Source organism: Aedes albopictus, chromosome 2, assembly GCF_035046485.1.
Source record: "Aedes albopictus strain Foshan chromosome 2, AalbF5, whole genome shotgun sequence".
Lineage (NCBI taxonomy): Eukaryota > Metazoa > Arthropoda > Insecta > Diptera > Culicidae > Aedes > Aedes albopictus.
The window spans coordinates 478,529,874-478,551,733 of NC_085137.1; the positions used below are offsets into that span (position 1 = coordinate 478,529,874).

At 39.0% G+C, this 21,860-nt stretch overlaps 1 protein-coding gene across 3 annotated transcripts in view; it reads right to left on the bottom strand.

Moving 5' to 3' along the window:
• Positions 1 to 21,860, bottom strand: part of LOC109413958 (tryptophan 5-hydroxylase 1) — a 58,672-nt gene that overhangs the window by 5,489 nt on the left and 31,323 nt on the right. For all 3 annotated transcript variants that reach the window (XM_019687688.3, XM_062854096.1, XM_019687689.3), the window contains exons 2-3: positions 5,931 to 6,264; positions 5,696 to 5,861 (exon numbers count right to left, since the gene is read on the bottom strand). In XM_019687688.3, the coding sequence (XP_019543233.2) occupies positions 5,696 to 5,861; positions 5,931 to 6,264 (500 nt within the window). The remainder of the gene's footprint in view (positions 1 to 5,695; positions 5,862 to 5,930; positions 6,265 to 21,860) is intronic.

Here is a 21,860-nt window from a genome sequence, read left to right on the forward strand (position 1 = left end):
TTGATCTGTAAGGTAAGAAAGAGACATTTCAAGGGATCCAATATCGTATTACCCCGCTTATTCGACAACGACTGGTGTCGAATTACCGGGGTAAGCTTTTAATTCGACAAACTGGTTACCCTACATCACCTTGATAATTAAAATTTGACAACTCTATTTTTGTTTTGTTTTGTATTTCTGATTTGTTATACAACACAATTCTAATAGATATTCAGATGGCGCGAATGAAAAGCTCGTTCTTTCTACGATTGTTGCCCTCCGTAGTCCATTACAATTGATCTCCAGCCAGTTTGGGTGTCGAAAAGCATCAACTTAGAACTTCCGGAAGTAGCGGCTGCAAGAGGAGCTGCTGCTGGTACGAGTATAAGCGCAAGATCAGATAGTTTCGCATTTACAGTGTACATCGCTCTGACATTTGAATACTTTTTAATTCGACAAGTGTCGAATAAGCGGGGTACGAATTAAAAAGTGTCGAATAAGCGGGGTAAGTATAGTGGTAAGGACCACTCGGGAAACTGGCTAAGAACTACCATGCTCCCTTGGTGGACTCCCCAAATGAGTCATCGATGTTAGGATACGCAGCTAATATTGAGGGTGCGATGTGCACTAGCCCCTCTCTGGTGCGGTTCCGGAGAGACAAAGGGTTTGTCAGCCGTGATAATGTTGTTTAGTGTGTTTAGAAAATAGTAGTCCTGGCCTTTACTTTTGTTGTAGAAGACGGTCTTAACCCCACACAACCTGTACCTCCCTGTTCAGGTGTATGTTGAGATGATCATCCCTCCATAGTTTAGAAGAGAAAAAAGATATTTCAGGATGGTACCCAGAGATCTCAGGAGCATTTAAGGGAGCTCCAGGAGGTCTCTGGGGCGCTACATGGGGTCTCAGGGTGTTCCAGGGGATTTTAGGAGATCTTTGGGTGTTTCAGAGGGTTTTCATCGGAATTCAGAGGCGTTTTTGGGGGTTAGTGAGGGTCTCTGTTGCGATACAAGGGGTCGGAAGACGTTCAACGGCAATTTTAGTGGCATTTCAGGAAGCTTCAGAGGATTTATGACGGGTTTCAGAGGCATTACGCATGCATTTCGGGGGTTTCAGAGAATCACAGTTGCGTTACATGAAGTCCGCGGAGGTTTTAGGGAAACTCAGAGACTTCAGAAAGTTTCAGAAGATTCTTAGAGATCCCTTCACAAAAAACTTGAAACCATGCCTGAAATGGCTTGCAGCACCCCTCAAACCTCCATAATCTCATTGAAATATCCTTGAAATCCCCGTAATCCATTTGAATTTCCCCTGGAACTCCTTGGATTTGAGAATCTTCCCCCTAATACGGCACTGTTCAGCTTGAAACGCCTCTGAAATCTCCGTAATTCTATTGAAACGCCCTGAAACTTACCTGTAAGCCCCTTGAAACGCACCTGGAACGCCAAGTTTCGTACACCAATCAACTCGGCTTTTCATTGAAATTTCACATATGAATAGTACTATCAGATGAAGTTTTCGTGGTTCAACCCTTTGAAGCCGGATAGATTCGCCACTGCTGCCGCAACCTCGCTGGCATTGAGTACGTTAATTATGCTCGGTTTCTTCGCCGGGGTCATGTTGACCCCTCTGGCTCCAAAGAGTCAAAATACACAAATATGTATTTTTTTGGCAAATCAAAAATAATCACCAAGAAGGTCAATAGAGATGCAATATTTCAAAATTCTACACTCTTTAAGAACGCTTAACAAGACCAAAGAATTGCAAAAATGTTGTAAAAATAGGCGAATTTTTAAAAATTAACCACTTGAAGTACAGAATTTGTAGTAATGAGCTAAATTTTTGGAAATTTTGCTTTTTTTTTGGAAATTCGTAGTCCAATATTTGGAGAAATTATTGTAAGAATTGCCGGCTACGCAGGCTTTATGAACAACAAACGTCGTTTATTTAATAAAGACTGCGTAGCCAAAAAACAAGAAATTAAACCCTAGAAATTAAACCCTACAGTCTTTCAATTACCAGTATTCTCAAAATAATTCTGGAATTAATATTGTTAGGTATTCTCGGAGAAATTTGTGGAGGATAATAAGAAGAATCCTTAAAGAGTTTTCTTTAAAATAAATTCAGATATTCCTGAAGCAATCATCAGAGAAATGCCCGAAGGAATACTTGCATAAATTCCTTGAGAAAAAAATAGAGCATATTTTTAGAGGCGTTTCAAGAGTATCAAGAAAAGTTACTAAAGCACTTCTTAGAAGAATTCTTCAAAAAAAATCTTAAAAAACACCTTGTTTGAAGAATTTATTGAGCAACCTTTGATGTAATTCCGGAAGAAATCTTTTGTTGAATTCTCTTAGGCATCTTAGGAGGAACTTCCGAAGTACACTTTGAAGGAATAAATGAAAAAAAAAATCTTGTAGGAATTCCAGAGGCAAACAATTACTGTTCAAGGAGGAATTTTGGATATTCCTCCTTAGACAATAATTGAAGGAATTTTAGAGTAGGTTCGGAAGAAATTTTTGAAAAAGGTAATTAAATGGAAGGAATTTATGCAAAACCCGTTTTCAGATGAACTTTCCTGAAGAATAATTGTATCAAATAATGAAAAAAATAAAAATCCTGGAGCATTTCTTGAAAACTTTGGGAAATTTTTCCAGGACTTTATAAGAGAATTTTCAAAGGAAACATTTGAAGAAAACGATTTAAAGGGATACTTGGAAGAATTATTTTAGAAACATTTGGAAGTTTTCCCTACTGAATCCTTGAATTAATAAGTGAAATAATCCTTGGTGGAATCGTTTAAAGGATTGCTGGTAAATCATCAAAAAATATTTGTGATGATTCCTGTAGGTAAAGCCGGAAGTAATTTTTGGAAGATTTTTTTTCGTGTTTTTACGTGTTTTTTAACTAATGCTAATTCTAAACTAATATATGGAAAAAAAATCTGAAGGAATACTTGGTGGAGTTCCCAAAAAATTGCTTAAAGGATTCCTGGGAAAAACTTCTAGAAAAACCTTCGGATGAGCTCGTGAAAAGGTCTTCGGACCTGATGAAATATGAAATATGAGACAATTTCCAGATGAATACTTGGAGGAATTTCAGAGAAGAGTTCCTGGAGGAATGGCCGAAGAAACCCTTGAAGAATTTCTAATATTTTTCGGAGATTTTTTTTTTTAAACAAGCCATTGGAATATTGTTTGAGAAATCCGCGGAGAAAAATGTTTGCAGAAATTTATACATAAATTATTAAATGAATTTCCGTGAGGTTATTTGTACGAACTACGCCGAGGTAATAAATTCGTGATGAAATTCATGCTGGAATTGTTGTTAGAATTCTTTAAAGAATTCCGAAAGAAATCTTTGAAGGCATACTGGAAAAACTTGTAATTAGAAGGCACGAAATGTTGCTAATTGACAAATTAAGAGATGAAATTTGCGAAAAAAATCGCGTTCTGGTGGGATTCGAACCCAGGACTCTGGATTCGCTAGACCGGCGCTTTAACCAACTAAGCCACAGAACAGGTAATGGTTCTGCGGAATAGAAAGTCAAACTGACTCCGAAGCCGCACCGTGAACACTCCTATTTCACAAACTCATCTCTCTTTTCGGCTTAGATGCCAATCCACAACACACACCTGTTTGTGCCCACTAACTACAAGTGAGAGCGAATTATTTTTATGAAGCCGAGACTTTTTATTGTTTGAGGAATAGTTGCAAACTTACATTAGGGACTCCTTGGAGGATAGCCCTTCATGATGAGTTCGTTAGAGCTACTTCTTAAGACCCTGTTAGAAATCCCTGATGGGTATGGAAGAATTCTGGAGGAACTTTAGGGATTATTTCTGTTGAGTGCCTTGGAGGAATCCTTCCTGGGGCGAATTTCTGAAGGAATCTTCGGAGTGATTATTAAAACCATTGTAGTAATCGTTGGAAAAATTTCCAAAAAAATCAATGAACAAATATCTGAGGAATTCCTTTTAGAAATTTATGAAGAAAACCTTGGAGGACATCTTGGAACAAACCTTATTGCTGTACAACAGATAAGTAAGCCGTTCTTAAGCTAAATTTTGAAAATTTTGGCTGAATAAGCTATTATTCAGCTCTCATTGTTACTGGGGCAGGATTATAAAACCAAACGTGTCAAAATGCTGTACCTAAAATGTATTCTTACTTAGCAAGAACACTTTTAGAAATTTCTGAATACATTTTTGCATCAATTTTTGAAAGAATTTTTAAGGGAATTTCCGAAAGAATGCTTGGATTAATTCATGAAGGAGTATTTATAGAAACTCCCGAGGTATTTTTTGGAAAATTTCATGAAGAAATCCTTGTAGGAATTCCTGAAGGAATCCAAGGAGGAATTCTCTAAGGAACCCTTGGAAGAGTGTCTGAATGAATCCTTGGAGGAATTTATGCTGAAATTTGCGCAGCTGTTTCTGAGAGAATCACTGCAAGAATGTCTGAAGGAAAAATTTCTACAATTCGTGAAGCAGCGTGTACAGCAAAACTTGGCCTTGTTTCCTACTGCATTCTTGGGGTAATTACGGAAGCAATCCTTGAAGGAATCATCAAGACTTCTGAACATCTTCTCCGAGGACATGAACTTTGCAGGTGATCTGGCTCATGAAATGGAACATCTTTAAAAACGCGCCACTTACCTAAGACATGGATCGTTACAAAATCAGAGACCCCCTCCCCCTAAGATGCTACGTCACATCAATACGAAACTATGCTCAAATAACTTCAGTTGTTACTGTGATGTCTTCATAACATCTCGTAGAACGAAACGTATTTCAGGTACACTGGAAACTCCTCCAAACGCTTTCGTAATGCCTCTGAATCGCGCCGAAAATGCTCTGAAACTTTTTGAAATGCCTCTGAAATCCCTTTTCAACCCCTTTCGAACCCCATGTAACGCACCTGAGAGTTCCGAAACCTCCGAAAACTCCTCCGAAGACCCCCAAAAACCTCCCTGAAATTTCCTGGAACCCCGCTGAAACCCCTTGGAATCCCTTTGAACTCCCTGAAACGTCCCTGTTACCTTCCTCCGCTCTCCCTTTTAAACACCCCCTGCTACCGTTGCAATAGTTCCCGTCATTATTAAATATTCTTATGCATAATATTGGTTCTGAGTAGCAGGGCATAAAAAAGATGCATATATTAAAAATGCATAAAAATAACATGAGGTTTTAGTGTATGAGAGCACATGTTGCTCTTTGCATGACATTTGTAAGGTTTTCGCTTCTGCTCGTGGTTGGTAGATCGATTGCTTTGTATTGGAAGCAGTTATGTTGTGCCCATCAGCCCATTATGTGTTTACACGTAAACAGTGATTTTTAGAGGTGAATGAAAAAAAACCTTACTCTCATGGAAAAAAAACCAAAACATAGGGAATAAAAACAGTAGCCCGAAAATGATTGCTAACGTGCTATGCTGCCAATCATAAGGTTGGTGATATTAAAAAAAAGTACTTTAAGGCAGGGCGAGCTTGAACCAAGAACCTTGTAGTTAGTGTACTCGACTGCTGACCACTCACCTATCAAAGTAACTGAATAGGGTATGAAATAAAAGCACCAAAAAGTATTCGTACTGCCTATGGTCTAAGAATTTGTCAAAATTTTCAAACTTGTTCACCAAAAACATGGCAATGGCAAAGTGGCAATGACTAAAAAACCTCCCTTTTTCTTGCTCCCTTTGTAACTTTCCGTTTGTAACTTACTGTTTGTATGAGTTGGCAATGGCTGCAAAGTCCTCCCGCCGTTTGCGATAAACCGGATCCTTGAAGCCAGGGTGATCAGCATCCAGCTCGTCCCCGTACATAAGCACGTTCTGGGCACGGTCCAGGTCGGAGATTTTTCGCGGGAACCAATGCATCTCTCCGAAATCTGTCGATAATCATGAGTAATAGCGACCATCGCTCACAGCTAAACAAAAACAGCGTATCTACAACTTACCGAAACTCCCGCAAGCGGACAGCGGAGTCGGTGGAGGTCCATCGCTGGCCACCGGTACCGCAAAGCTAACATTGTGGACCTCCCGCCGCAGCATCCGGAGCACCTGCTCCATTCGGCTGGCATCGCACTCGATGTCGACCAGGACGTCTGCCTGCTCGCACGGTTCGCCCGATTTGTTCAGCTCCACGTGGAGCACGTTGATTCCGAGTTCCTGGAAGACTTGCAGGGCCCGCGCCAGACCGCCAACCTGGTTCTTGAGCGTGAAAATGATGGACGTCTTGTCGGACCGAGGACTGGCACCGTTCCCATTGCTGCAGTCGATCTGTTTGCTTTCCTGCAAGTGGGGAAGAGTGTAAGGGCAATCAAATGTTAAGTAGCTTGTAGGTGGTTTTTGTACTTCTTGGACTGCTGAGCAATTGATTATAACCTCGTGAACTGGAATGAACTATTTCCTATGCCTACGTTTCGCCACAACCCATGAAACAATGCAGCTAGAAATTCGATCACGAAAAGGTAAATATAAATTGAACGCAAAAGGTTCGAAGACAATAGAATCCTATATTTGGACCAATTGGAAACTTCAACAATACCTGTCATTTTCTCTGCTCCACAACGTGCGGAACAGTGTAATATGTGGTCAAAACTAGTTTATCCGATTTTATGTTATATTTGGTTTGTTGTTTTTCATCTGATAAACACTTATAAACTGGAAATTTTGGACTGAAGCAAGAGATCAATAGAAAAGCAACCTGGCTAAACCTCAATAATGTCATCTAAACAAATAATGGCTGCTGAATGAAAAGTTATGGATTTTTTTTTAAATTTGAGTGACAAATGCAGACGCAATTTTTTATTATTTGATGTACCTAATGCATAATCCTGATTGAATCGTCAATCGAAAATTCAGTTTTCCATAATCATTTAGTTACTATCCTGTCGAATTGGATATATGATAACATTTAGATCACACGTATTGCTGTGTTTTCGAGCACTTATGTTCGCACATATCAGGTATCAGAAGGCCGGCTCCAGAGGCACGTTATCCTCCACAAGGATGGAAATCTAGTGATCATGATCAGATTTCGAATGTGTCGGGGTCGAACGGCATCGCGCGATCATAGCAACAACGATAACATTTTGTCGTCAAGCATTATAACAAACTTCGGTCCGAGAAGAATGATTCGCTCGGCATGTGCGGGCGCGATGCGATCGTTATCGTGAAGTCGAAATGATAAATTAGTAGGGGTACTCACTAAACAGATTAAATTGCTGCGTAAGCCATGATTTTCTGCTTATTTGAAATGTTTCATGATTTTGCGAATGAAATAATCAAAGATTGCCTTGGTGATCGCGACGTTTAATCAGTTTAATCAGTTTACGCTGTTAAGTGAATCCCCCTAGTGATTTCATTCACTTTTTGAGTATTCTTGGTGATTTAACTTCCAGATATGCTTAGGAACGTATCATTTCGAATCATGAATGCGGCTTACGGGTGCATAAGTGCCAAACAATGTGACGAATAAAATTTATCATGACTTGTAACATGATCCGATAACGGGTCATCACGCGATAAAGCGTGCATCAGATGCTTTAATGCTAGCTTTAATGGTTCTGTGATACGAGCATGATGTGAGGCGTCGGCATCATGCTACTGCAAGAACAAGGCTATCTTGGATTATTCGTATCCTGTATCATTTATCGCTTTAAGTGATTTTCTGCCATCCTTGATCCTCCATTTGAAACATTTGTGCCATCGCCAAAATAACAGCCTATTTCATCATCTACCTGAGGGAAAAGGAAGGAAAAAGGATTTGGATGGGGATAGGGACAGGTAGGGAAATAGGAAAAATACCCTGGAAGAGGGTACTAACGCACAAGCGTACCACAATGGGAAAAACAGCGCCCTGAAAAGGGCACTGCACTGTAATAACACATAAAGCGAAAGAGAGCCTATAGCTCTTTACCACAGCGGGTTAAGAACAACAGAATATCCTAAAGATTCAGGTTTCTCAAGTCAGTTTCACTTAATAAGTGTTTACCGAATACTCGGAAACGCAGTTGCGCGAAAACTGGACAGTTACATATCAAATGATACGAAGTTCCATAATCGGATTCACAGCTATCACAGGCAAATGAATCAGCTTGCTGAATATTCGCCATGTGATAGCTGAGTCGACAGTGGCCAGTCAATGCTTTGACCAGCATGCTGCAATTCTGCTTAGACAGATTAGTTAGATACTTCGCCACCCGTAGAGATGGCTCAGCACTATACAGTTTGGTTTGACGACATGACTCCAAACTATTCCAATATTGTCTGTGTTGAGTGACAGCCCAGGTGTGAATCTGAAGCTTAATCCAACACTTCGATATCGGAATAGCTGACTCAGGGCCAATGAAGTCATGTGATGCTCCAGAGCGAGCTAACTGATCAGCCAATTCATTTCCAGCGATGGAAGAATGACCAGGTACCCATACAAGGTGAACAGGTGAACTGAATTCAGCTCCTCGATTTGAGTTCGACAAGCGATAACTACAGGGGATACTCAAAATAACTGGGACAGGTAAAATTTTCACTTTTCAAAAAATGTTCAACTCGCTGTAACTTTTCGAAAAGGGCATCAAATATTCTCAAATTTTTACTGTGAGTTCATCAACTAGTTGTGTATCAGTGGTCAAAATTTGGAAAAGATCGAGCTATTCTACAAAAAGTTATAAAGGTTCTAGAAAAAGGTATAATTATACGATAGCCAACTTTGAGCTGTTATATCTCCGGATTCAATGAACCGAATGCAATGAAATTTTGATCATTTACGACTAATATAATGCACTTTGAAAAACAGTTGACTTAATTTGAAATTATTGATAAGAAAAAAAGTTATAGCGCTTTCATTTATTCTATGATTTTTTAGTAAATTTATCTATTTTTCATGTGCATCCCATTGCTTTTTCAATTTAATGCCGGCTATTTAGTAGCTTTCCTTTGAAACATAAATATATTCATGTCAATTAGAGGGAATTTAAATGAACTATAATTACTATCTCGAATTTTGAAACGATGATGAAGTTTTGGATAAATTAGTGTTATATCAGAAAAATAATCTATTCGTTATAATTTTCTTTCGTGTAAAGAATTTTAAGTTAAGTCAAAAGTTTTTGATAGCTCATCATATAAGTCATAAATGATCAAAATTTCATTGCATTCGGTTCATTGAATCCGGAGATATAACAGCTCAAAGTTGGCTATCGTATAATTATACCTTTTTCTAGAACCTTTATAGCTTTGTGTAGAATAGCTCGATCTTTTCCAAATTTTGACCACTGATACACAACTAGTTGATGAACTTACAGTAAAAATTTGAGAATATTTGATGCCCTTTTCGAAAAGTTACAGCGAGTTGAACATTTTTTGAAAAGTGAAAATTTCACCTGTCCCAGTTATTTTGAGTATCCCCTGTATCTTCGACCTGGAGTTGGCCGAAGCAAGTGCTTTAATAGCAGCCTGGCTATCTGAACAGAAGTATATTACTTTGCCCATTACGTGCTGCTGAAGTGCTGAATGCACTCCGCACATAAGAGCAAAGATTTCGGCCTGAAAAACGGTGCAGTGTCTACCAAGTGAGTAAGACTGATACAGCCTTAGCTCACGAGAATAAACACCAGCGCCTGCTCAACCTTCGAGAAGGGAGCCATCAGTGTAACATACGATGCCGTCTGAAATACTTCTTTCCAGATAACCATATGTCCACTCTTCCCGGGAAGGGAATATCGTGGAAAATGTCCTATATGGAAAATTACAAGCAAATGTAAGATCACTTGGAGCAAGGACAATTTTGTCTCAATTCACCAAAAGTGGAAACAACGAGGTGTGTGTTGATGTGCGGTTCACAGGAGTTTCCTCTAGTAGACCGAGTACCCGTAACCGGTAAGTGCAAGAAAGTGCTTCTTGTTTGAGATGAATGTGTAGTGGGGCAACGCCAAAGAGAACTTCGAGCGCTGCCGTAGGAGTTGAAGAGATCGCTCCAGACATCGCCATTAAGCACATTCTTTGGAGATGGCCTAATTTTGGTTGGACCGTTCTCACTTCACCCTTTTGCCACCACACAAGACATCCATAAGCTAATATTGGCCGAACCACAGTTGTGTAAATCCATTTGATATACTTGGGTTTTAGACCACAAGCCCGAAGGCCATACAAGCTTTCTTGATTCTGAACTCAATATGAGGTGTCCAGGAAAGCTTGGAATCAAGAATGACTCCAACGTACTTTACCTGTTCAGTCACATCGATTTCAGAATCAAAGAGACGCAAAGGTCGAACGCCATTACGGTTTCGCCTTTCCGTGAAAAGAACAATAGATGTTTTACTCGGATTAACCGAAAGGCCATATTGGCGACACCAACCCTCAACTACCTGAAGGGCGTTTTGCATCAGGTCGAAAAGGGTGCTGATGCACATACCGACTAACAATGTTAGGTAGTCGTCGGCAAAACCATAAGTAGGAAAAACGCTATTATTAAGTTGCCTCAATAGCGTATCTGCTATGAGATTCCACAAAAGCGGTGATAAGACTCCCCCTTGGGGGCATCCACAAACACTCAATTTCCTAATCCCTGCTAGACGCAATGTAGAGAAGAGATATCGGTTTTTGAGCATTTGGTGAATCCAATTGGAAATCATCGGAGATATACCATGACTCCGTGCGGCTTCCAATATCCCCAGTAGCACACATGTTGTATATTAGTTGGTATGACTCCTATACGACCAAATCTCGTCATATAGGAGTCACATAAACTCGATTAGAACAAATGTGCTACTAGGGATGGCATCGAAAGGCACGTTGTCAAAGGCACCCTCGATATCTAAGAAAACACCCAAACAAGATTGCTTTTGAGAGAATGCTTTCTCGATATCAAAAACAACCTTGTGTAAAAGAGTCACAGTGGACTTACCAGATTGGTAGGCATGTTGGTTCACATGAAGAGGCACGTTGGCCAGATGAACATCACGGATGTGATGATCCACAATGCGTTCTAAGCATTTCAGAAGAAAAGAGGTCAAACTGATAGGTCTGAAACTCTTTGCTTCTTCATACGACGCACGACCCACTTTCGGAATGAACTTTACAGTAATATCCCGCCAGGATTTGGGAATATACCCTGTAGCAAAACTGCAAACAAGTAGTTTTTTCAAAACATGTTTGAAATAATCAAATCCCTTCTGAAGCAAGATAGGATAAATCCCATCTGCCCCAGGAGATTTGAAAGGCGCAAAGCTATTAAGAGCCCACTCAATCGATTCTATAGTTACAATACTCCGAGCCGAAGCTAAAGAATCATAACTACAAGAAAAGACATCAGGTTCATCCGAAGATGTAATATCCACACATCCAGGGAAGTGTGTGCTAAATAAACATTCCAGAACTTCCTCATCAGAGGAAGTCAGATCACCATTTGGCAAACGAAGTTCGTTCACCCGGAAATCCTTAGATTTCGCAAGGATTTTGTTTAACCGACTGACTTCACTCAAGCTGGAAACATTTGTACAAAGGTTTTTCCAGCCGGATCGTTCAGCAGACCGGAGAGCTTTCCTGTAGGCCTTGCGAGCCGACCTGAAAGCCTCCGAACCAGCCGAACGTCGTCTGTTCCAACTATTTCTACATTGTTTCCTGAGTTTCGCCAGATCAGAGTTCCACCAAGGGGTTCCTCTTGTGATCTTCACAGACCGTAGAGGGCATGCTTCTTCAAAAGCTTCTATGATGAAGGTCGTTGTAGTATCAACGGCATTTGTGATTTAGATCTTGGAGTGTCAATGGATGGTGAGTATCCATGAAATTTAGCCGCAACCAAATCAGTAAAATGATCCCAGTTTGTTGACCGAGCACAGCAAATAATTTTGTAATATCCAGGCGCGTAATTTCTAGTGATGTATTCATTTTTGAACGTAATTTCACTCGATTACATCGTTTTCCAACAATTATCACACTCGCCATGCACACCCTGGTTGGCACCGGAAAGTATCAACAAACCCATTCCAGCAGAAATCTAGAAGCAGTATCATATTTATCACCTTCCTCTAACTCGGTGAAATAGCCGAGAGGTAAGGGATTTGCCTCACAATCTACGGATCAGTGTACGAATCCATGCCAATATTTTTCTTATATATGGTTCATCTATAGATCCGGTTCTAGCGATTGCTAGACCAACTCTCAACCTGCGGCGGCTAATTTGTTGCATGAAAATGATGTAATTGTTTACATCACTTTTATGACGCGACTGATGTGCATCGAAAATGATGTGATATCACAAGATTTTTTTTGCTGTGAGGATTCCTGAAACGTAATGTTTGCGAAGTAACATTTAAATGTTCAAAAAAGATATAGCGATGCACAGCAAATAATTTTGTAATATCCAGGCGCGTAATTTCTGGCGATTTATTCATTTTTGAACGTAATTTCATTCGATTACATCGTTTTCCAACATTTATCACACTCACTATGTACACCCTGGTTGGCACAGGAAAGTGTCAACAAACCCATTTCAATGGATATTTAGAAGCAGTATCATATTTATCACCATCCTTCTAACTTGGCGAAATAGCCGAGAGGCAAGGGATATGTCTCACAATCAACGGATCAGTGTACGAATCCATGCCAATATTTTACTTATATATGAATCATCTATCGTTCCGGTTCTAGCGATTGCTAGACTCACTTTCAAGCTACGGCGGCTAATTTGCTGTGTGGAAAAGATGTAATTTGTACATCATGTTTACGACGCGACTGATGTGCAGCGAAAATGATGTGATATCACAAGATTTTTTTTGCTGTGTGGTCAGGTAAAGATTCTTCATCTGACACATGCCAATTGGTCAGCTCGTGACTAATTCTGCTAGAGCAAAGCGTTATATCTAACACTTCCTCTCTAGCAGATAGCATGAAGGTTGGGCGGTTGCCTATGTTAAGTAATGCAAGATCTGTACTACTTAAGTACTCCATCAAACTGGAGCCTCTCAAGTTAATGTCTGAGCTGCCCCAGATGATATGGTGAGCATTAGCATCACTGCCAACAATTAACGGAAGGCCTTTTGAAGTGCAGTATGCGATGACTTGTTTGAAAGCATCCATAGGGGATGGTTCATCATGCGGCAAATACACCGATTAATAGACGTATTTCCTGTTGAGGTTTCCAACAGATACATCAATTGTGATAGCACATACATCTCTGGTGGTTAGTTCAGAGATGAGTGTGGCAACTATTGCGTTGTTGACAAGCACACAGGCTCGAGGCATGACACGCGAGTTTGCCATTTCATGTTTACTGAAAGTAGCAAAAAGCGGGTTCACAAGGTTTCGTAGATAGAAATTTCACTAACGAAAGTAAGGTTCTTGTACCAAGGCCACTTGGACTGTACCATTTTGAATAAGTCTGCAAAGATTGATCGTTGCTGTTCTTTTATGCTGAAGATTGATCTGAGCTATCCTAACCGTAGCCACAACCCAAACTAGGTAAGATTAAACTCTTCGCAACAACAGCACAACAAAGAACAGCAACAATAAAACCAAATCGGTATCGATTGGAAAACGCCAAAGGCGAGGATACACAGAATACACTGTGTAAATCGCATAATGCGAAACCATATAGATGAAAATTTAAACTAATTAACAACATCTTCATAATCCCGCCCTTATTTAGCCTCAAGTGAGACTAAAGAAGGGCAGCTGATTGTCTCGGAGAAACACAAGGTCCACTACACCATTGCTCCGGTTAGCGCAGTAAGGGGCTGTCCATTAATTACGTAAGGGTTTATAGGGAGACGGGGGGGTTTGAGAAATCTTATGCGCCATACAAAAATATTTGGCTTTCCATACAAAAAATCTTACAAGGGGGAGAGGGGGTGTCGAGAAATCGCAAAAATTTCCTTACGTAATTAATGGACAGCCCCTAAGGGCTACATACTGTGGAGGGCGCCCTGGTACTCCACAGGCTCCGTTAGCGGTTAGGTTTTCATTATACCCCCCTAGCCATTCATTCCTAGGCACGGTAAGCATAAAGCCGCATCACACCATGAATTAGGGGTCACCTGTTGGTGGATTCTTACCACCGGAACAAGCGGTCCGTAGTGTTATTCTTAGCCAGTTGAGACAATCGCTACCGACACTACACAGCTATCTAGGCTGATCGAGAAAAGAAGTAAATATTGATGATCAACTTCATACGGACTCGAACAGCCTGAAATCGAAAATTCAGTTTTCCATAATCATTTAGTTACTATCCTGTCAAATTGGATAAATGATAACATTTAGATCACACGTATTGCTGTGTTTTCGAGCACTTATGTTCGCACATATACCTAATTGATTGTGATATTTTCTCCGTAAATGGTCCAAATCTTTTTGTTGGAGTCTGGGTAAATCTTTATTAATTACATATCTCGTAAATGCATGAGTAACAACCAATACATCAACATTCCCACTGTGAGAAAATTACTGCATTGGTTTTGTTCTTCGCGTCGAATTGGCTTAGCCCATTTGCTCACAAAGGATCTTCCGTGCATCGATAGAACTGGAACGTACTGTTGTTGTTATATATATTAAACCGAAATACCCAGCACCAGGGTTGGTCTGTCTATCCATTGGTCAACTGGTTTAATGGGCTTTGTTGACCACAACTTACGCCGGAATAAACAGCAATGTATATTAAAGAGCCCACTCTCAACCAAGAATATACACCGAGAGCAAACATATCAGAATCAGCAGCTTTGCCTCCACCGCAAGCTACTGATCATAGCTGGCTGATCTAAATTAGCTTAAAAGTACCGATGGACAGAAACTTTGACTAACCCTTTTTGTTTCTGCCACTGAAATTCACTGGCGAACACTATTTTATAGTATTGCAATTCAGGTACATGTTCGTAGGTAACAAATTTACAAAGTAAAAGTACGAACACGATTAGAAGAGGGTAGGCAAAGCACAGGCCTAATCGTACCTGAATGAAAAGGGGAAGCGAAGTGGAAAATTACTAGCACAATTTGCTTGGACCGAAAATAAAACACGAAAATCCAGAGTAAGGTAAACTGGTCCCGGCTGTTCGGGTCCATATGAAGTAAACCATCAATGTTAACTTCTTTTCCCGATCAGCCTAGATAGCTGTGTAGTGTCGGTAGCGGTTGTCTCAATTGGCTAAGAATAACACTACGGACCACCTGTTCCGGGGGTAAAAGTCCACTAAACAGGGAACCCCAATCCAAGGTGTCAGGCGACCCGTGCTTATGGATGAATGGTTGAGGGGGTTTAAAATATGCTCGATCTTTAACGGAGCCCGTAACGTAGGTAGATCGCATTTTTGTGTTGCGTTACGGTTCAAGATCTACCAAACCGAACCCTAGTGACATCCGGTTTGTCAAGTTGGGGTAATGTGTTTTGGTGATAAGGATTCATGGTACAAAGTCCTTGTTACTGGTGACAGTTTCTAAAACTGCATTTATTCTGCCTTGCTGATAGTTAAAGAATCGGACTTTGCCAACCCGAGACTACACTTGATGTTAGGAAAACAAACATGCTTTACGTATCTAATTGCGTACTAACCTATCAAGGACTGTAAAGTTCTGGTAATTCAAGGACTCACGTGCATTCTTATTGCAGAACACATTCTCTAATTTGACAGAGTTTTGCAACTAGCCTAAAGTCCCGGGTTTTTCTTTGTTGTCCTGGGACTAAACTAGAAGCAAGACATGGATGGGGCTACACAGCAAATAATTTTGTAATATCCAGGCGCGTAATTTCTGGCGATTTATTCATTTTTGAACGTAATTTCATTCGATTACATCGTTTTCCAACATTTATCACACTCACTATGTACACCCTGGTTGGCACAGGAAAGTGTCAACAAACCCATTTCAATGGATATTTAGAAGCAGTATCATATTTATCACCATCCTTCTAACTTGGCGAAATAGCCGAGAGGCAAGGGATATGTCTCACAATCAACGGATCAGTGTACGAATCCATGCCAATATTTTACTTATATATGAATCATCTATCGTTCCGGTTCTAGCGATTGCTAGACTCACTTTCAAGCTACGGCGGCTAATTTGCTGTGTGGAAAAGATGTAATTTGTACATCATGTTTACGACGCGACTGATGTGCAGCGAAAATGATGTGATATCACAAGATTTTTTTTGCTGTGTAGAGTTCCGATGCATGGATAAATATCAGTACCACCGTTTTGTTTTTCTCAGAATTCGAATGGATTGTGTTTGATAAGGGGCGCTCTTTCACTGGGATTAAAATCTCTATGATAACGGGACCTTTTCATCGCAATCGATTTCTTGCACCTCTGGGATAACAAAACAGGAACTGTACAGAAATCGATGCTTCATTGCCTCTCAATGACAATGGAGTAGTACGACATGCACTAAATACTAAGGATACGGGTAATGCCACAAAAGATCAAAATACTGGTCGCAGTGGCTCACCCGAACAGAAAAAAAAGGTAAACTGGTGGGCGTTTCGATAAAAATTTCTCAAGAAAGATTTTTACGACTGTAGCACTCAGTAATTTTAGGGATTTCAGCCTTTTCAGTCGATAAAATAAGCGAAAACTATTTTACCTCAACATGCGACGGTTACGGTTGTCCTTGAAAAAGGTTGACTAAAGCAACCGAAACCGTCACATGTAGAGGTAAAATAGTTTTCGCTGATTTTACCGACTGAAAAGGCCGAAATCCCTAAAATTGATAAAAATTTCTATAGCAAAAAGAATTTTGCAAAAAAAAAAAAAACAATGAGATCCTAGAGATAAAATAGGAACTTATTAAGACAAACCTCTTATAAGGAACTGATTCACTCAGAGGCGTCATTAAAAGAAGGCGTCAACTAATGTTCAACAACTGTCGGAACATGCGGTTTATGTTCCGCCAGTTGCTGAACATTAGCATCAGTGTGCTCTTCTAGATTAGAATCACATAAAAAAGTTTGCTCCTCCAGGAGATTTAGAGTTGATGCTAACGTTTTAACTACAAATCAAATATTCGACATCATACAGGGGATAGACAAAATGATCGGGACAGGCAAAATTTTCACTTTTCAAAAAATGGTCAAATAGCTGTAACTTTTTGAAAAGTGCATCGAAAAATCTAAAATTTTTACTAAAAGTTGATCAACTAATTGTGTATCGAACATCCAATTTTGGGAAAGATCGGGCTTCTCTACACAAAGTTAGAAAGATTCTAGAAAAAGTCAGAACTACCCGGTAGCCAACTTGGAACTGTTATATCTCAGGATTCAATGAACCGAATGCAATGAAATTTTGAGCGTTTATGACTCATATACATCCGATTCTTTTTTTGCACGGGTCTGGTTTTTGCTATAGCTCAGTCAATTTTCAACCGATTCTCATGATATGTTGTACACGGATAGTACCAACCGTGCCTATATGCATATGTACAATATTTCATGAGAATCGGTTGAAAATTGACTGAGTTATAGCAAAAACCAGACCCGTCCAAAAAAGAATCGGGTGTAATGAGCTTTGAAAAAAGATCAACTCAACTAGAAATTATTATCAACAAAAAAGTTACAGCGATTTCATTTATTTTATCGGAGGCGAATGACTTTTTGTTAAAACCTCTTTAATAAATAAATAATAGGCGGATTAGGGGCATAATGGAGTTTAGAATTTAAAACCAAAATTGTGCATGGAAACATTTAGCATTCAGAAACATTTGATAATTCTTGTTTGTGCATGGTTTTTGGTATTTGGGTTTTTCAAAGCCTCCGACACCGGAAGGGTTGAACCGGCCGGTCAATGTTTGAATTTCTGAATGCTGCCGAACAAAAATTCCTTACCCGATGACGAAACTACTAAGACGTTTTTCTCACTAGGACTAAAACTTACTATAAATGAAACAGAAGACACCAAATAAGAAAGTAAACAAAACTGGGAATCGTTATCATGGTGTACTACACTTACTGGTCCTAGAGTAAGAGTAAGGGAAAGAGGAATCCCTAGATAATATAATGAACGCACCTCTTAAGAGAACCTTAGATTCTACATCAAGAGGCATCCCGAAGACACTTTTGGCCCGGGAGAAAGCCCTGGACGAGTCCGGAACAAGATTATGAAGGTGAAATATCTGAAGATATACTGGAAAGATCTGTAGAAATTTGCGGAAGAATCAGGTAAAATCCCTGATGAAATTATAGTAGTTACCTTTTTCAAATTCCTGAGAAGAACCCCATAGAGTGTCCTTGAACATATAAATCTTTGAAGAAATTTGAAAATACAAATCCTTGGAATCTATGAAGAAATATCTGAAACATTGAGAAGAGATCTCTATGGATGGATAAATCAAACGCTTATAAGAACAAATGGAATGATCCATGGAAAAAACTTGAAAAAAAAACCTGTCTGTTGTTAAGAAATCTCAATGATTCCTAGAAAGAATCGTTGGAGTAATCTCAAAATCGATGGAGGAATCCTACTAAAATTGATGAAGAATTCCCGAAAAAAAATCTTTGAACAAATACCGAAAAGAATCCCCTCATGAATGCTGAGAAAATTCTAGATAATACACTGCCAAAATACCAGGAAATGCCAGAAAAAAATCGATGAAAGTATTCTAAAAGAACTTCTTAAGAATTTCACGGATAGAATTGTTGTCTGTTCAATATAACTTTTTCTTTAGTTCTCCCAAGCTTTGCAGATATTCTTCATGTAAGTGCTTCAAATGGTTGATTCACAATGTTTTGATGCCCATACCAAGCAAAAGTTTCGTATAAATTAACATCGTTGCACACCAACCATTTATCATAACATAAACCTTGCTTGAGCCCACGTTGACCGAGGCTCCTGACTGCTGTCTTTCCGGTCTTTGGTTAGCATGGTGGGAGCAGGGGCAATAGTTCAAAGTAGCTACGACGATGTTGTCGTATTGCCTTGATGAACAATATCCAAAGATGTTTTGCCTATTGAGCATCCCGGATAAAAAATACAATAGAACAACATAGGATTCTAATGTGACAGTACCATTGAAAACCATGCTCTCACAATAGAATTCAATGCTAAAATAACAATAGAAAAACAGTAGAATCAAATGTTTCTAACAATAGAATCAAATGTGAATGAGGATTTCACATTGAATTGTATAGGTTGTTAAGTATCGTAACAATACAAAAAAGGCTTTTTTCCATACATATTTTTTCGCAAAACATAAGATTCTAATGTAACTGAAATGTTGGTAATACCGATACGTGGTTTCAAATATACAGAAGATTTTTATGCATTTGTATTGTTTTGAACAGTTAAATAAGCCGAAAACATACTGTTTTAAACTTCGATTTAACATTAGATTCAATGGTTTGGGCATGGTTTTCTAATGTGATACAGAAGATTCTTATGTTTTCGAATTGTTTCAAACAGTGAAATGCTCAGTAAACGTATTGTTTTGGGTAGTAATTTTATTTCTGGTTCCACATTTGATTCAATTGTATTGAAATTGTTTTCTATTGTGAAGCAGAACATACTGTTTATACTGTTTTTACATTGAATTCAATTGTTTGGGTATTGTTATTGTTTCATCTGTATCATATTCTTATGTTTTCGAACTGTTTCAAACAGTGAATCGAACGGTAAACGTATTGTTCTGAGTAGTGATTTCACTACTGGTTCCACAATTGATTCAATGGTGTGGGAATTGTTTTCTATCGTAATACAGAAGATTCTTATGTTTTTAAATTGTTCTAAACAGTGAAATGTACGGTAAACGTGTTGCTTTGAGCTGTGACTTTATTACTGGCTCCACGTTAGATTCAATTGTTTTGGAATTGTTGTCTATTGTGATGCAGAACATACTGTTTTGCACTATTTTTACATTAAATCGAATGGTTTGGAAATTGTCAAGGAAATTGTTTTCTATTGTGAAACAGAAAATTCTAACTTCAACCTCTTAGTTTAACTTAACAAAAAATATAAACTGCTTGAGCAAATCCTGAACGAAGCGAAATTGAACTATTATTATGCATTTGGACTAGAAGCTTGTATATTTTAAGCTACATTATTTTATTATTATCTTTATTAATGAGATTTTCAGCCCAGGGCTGGTTCATCTCGGTTTAAGCTACATTTCAAAAACAGATCGAACAATTATCAAATATTTGGATCACTCATGTAGTAAATCGAGTAATGTTTAATTGCATTGATGGTTGAAGCGTTGGCTCCCATGCCCCACGGCCAGATAACTGGGTTTAGCATACTAAGCATTATATGTGGCAACACTATAAGCGGCATGATGGAACCGTGCCGAAGCGCGCTAAGTGTTATTAGACCACTAATGTAGTTGCATTTAGTGGGTGATTAGGTACAAAAGTAACATTACAGCGTGCTTAACCTTCATTGTAGCACTTAAAAATACTCGATATACTACAACTTGAACCTATACTTGAAGATCGTTCGAAGTGTTAAAATGCAAAATATTGCATAGATTAGGTTCGTTAAATGTTGACTATACACAAGCTTCTATATAGTTTTAATAGTTCTTCAAATATTTGGATCGCTCATTTTGTAGTTCAAATAACGTCTGATTGCATTGATGGTCGAAACTTAGGCTCCCATGCCCCACCAGCCAGATAACTGGGTTTAGCAGACTAAGCATTATATGTGGCAACACTATAAGCGGCATGATGGAACCGTACCGAAGCGCGCTAAGTGTTATTAGTCCACTAATGTAGCTGCATTTAGTGGGTGATGAGGTACAAATGTAACATTACAGCGTGTTTAACCATTATTGCAGCACTTAAAGACATTTGATGAACTACAGCTAGTGGAATACAACATACAATATAGAATTTGATTCAAACGCATGCATGTATTCCAGGTTTAAAGAGCGAACCTATATTAAAAGACCTTACAAAGCTACCAAATGCAAAAGATGGCTCTACGGTTCTACTCAGTTTCACATTTGATTTCACCAAAAGAGTTTGATGATAAAACTATTGCAGTCAAATTAAAGGAATGGAAAAATCAGAATTTTTACAATAAGTCCATTATACTATTTGTCCCTCATGCAGATCTTGCTTAGATCGGCATTCAGCATCCGGCCGTACTCTTCGCAGTGCACCTTGCCCTAGCCCTCTTCTCTCCGCAGGAACCAATCCAGATCGTGCGCATTCATCGGAACAAGCTCTGGGTTGATTGCTTATGCACCGGCTTGACGTCCTTGTGACTGTTGAGGAATGAGAAGGGGTGATTAATAACGATACGTGGGTTCAAATAAACCTTAGAATTTTATCTACAGTCGGTGTTCGTGGGGGCTCATGAGATGGGCTGCCTGGATGGTTAGATGTTCGCTGGTTGGGGCAAAACCCAACTAAAAAGTACTGTCGATGTCAAAATTGAAGGCGCTGTCGCATCGCAGGTCCTGTATACAGAACGTTTGTGCAAGTATGTAGAGCTTGATGTAGAGTCAATAATCAATAAATAATTTTTGAATGCCAGTATTTTCTCTATGCGTTCATACTTTCTGGGGAGATCTTTAAATAAGCAAATCATTCGTAGCATCCATAAGCAAAAGCTTGCAACTTTTTCTTGCTATATTTCCATTTTTTTCAATATTTTCTTTCAATATTTTTTAAAATATTGGTACAATAAAATAAGCCCTTTTCAAATGTTACTTTAGAAAATTGTTAAAAAATTTTAAAAATAGGTCAAAAACTACTAGTTTAGATGATTTTATTATATAATAAAATAGGTCGAACCAACCCTGTGAATTTGTTCGTGAAAGTGTGATTCGCTACCAACCCTGCCCTGCCAACTCAACTTTCCGCAAAAGTACAAACAAAACACATAGGGTATCGCGCTACTTGGGCGGTGGTTTTCTTCGTCTGTTATTTTCTTCTGTTTTCCACTGTAACTCGGTCAATTTTGAACCGATT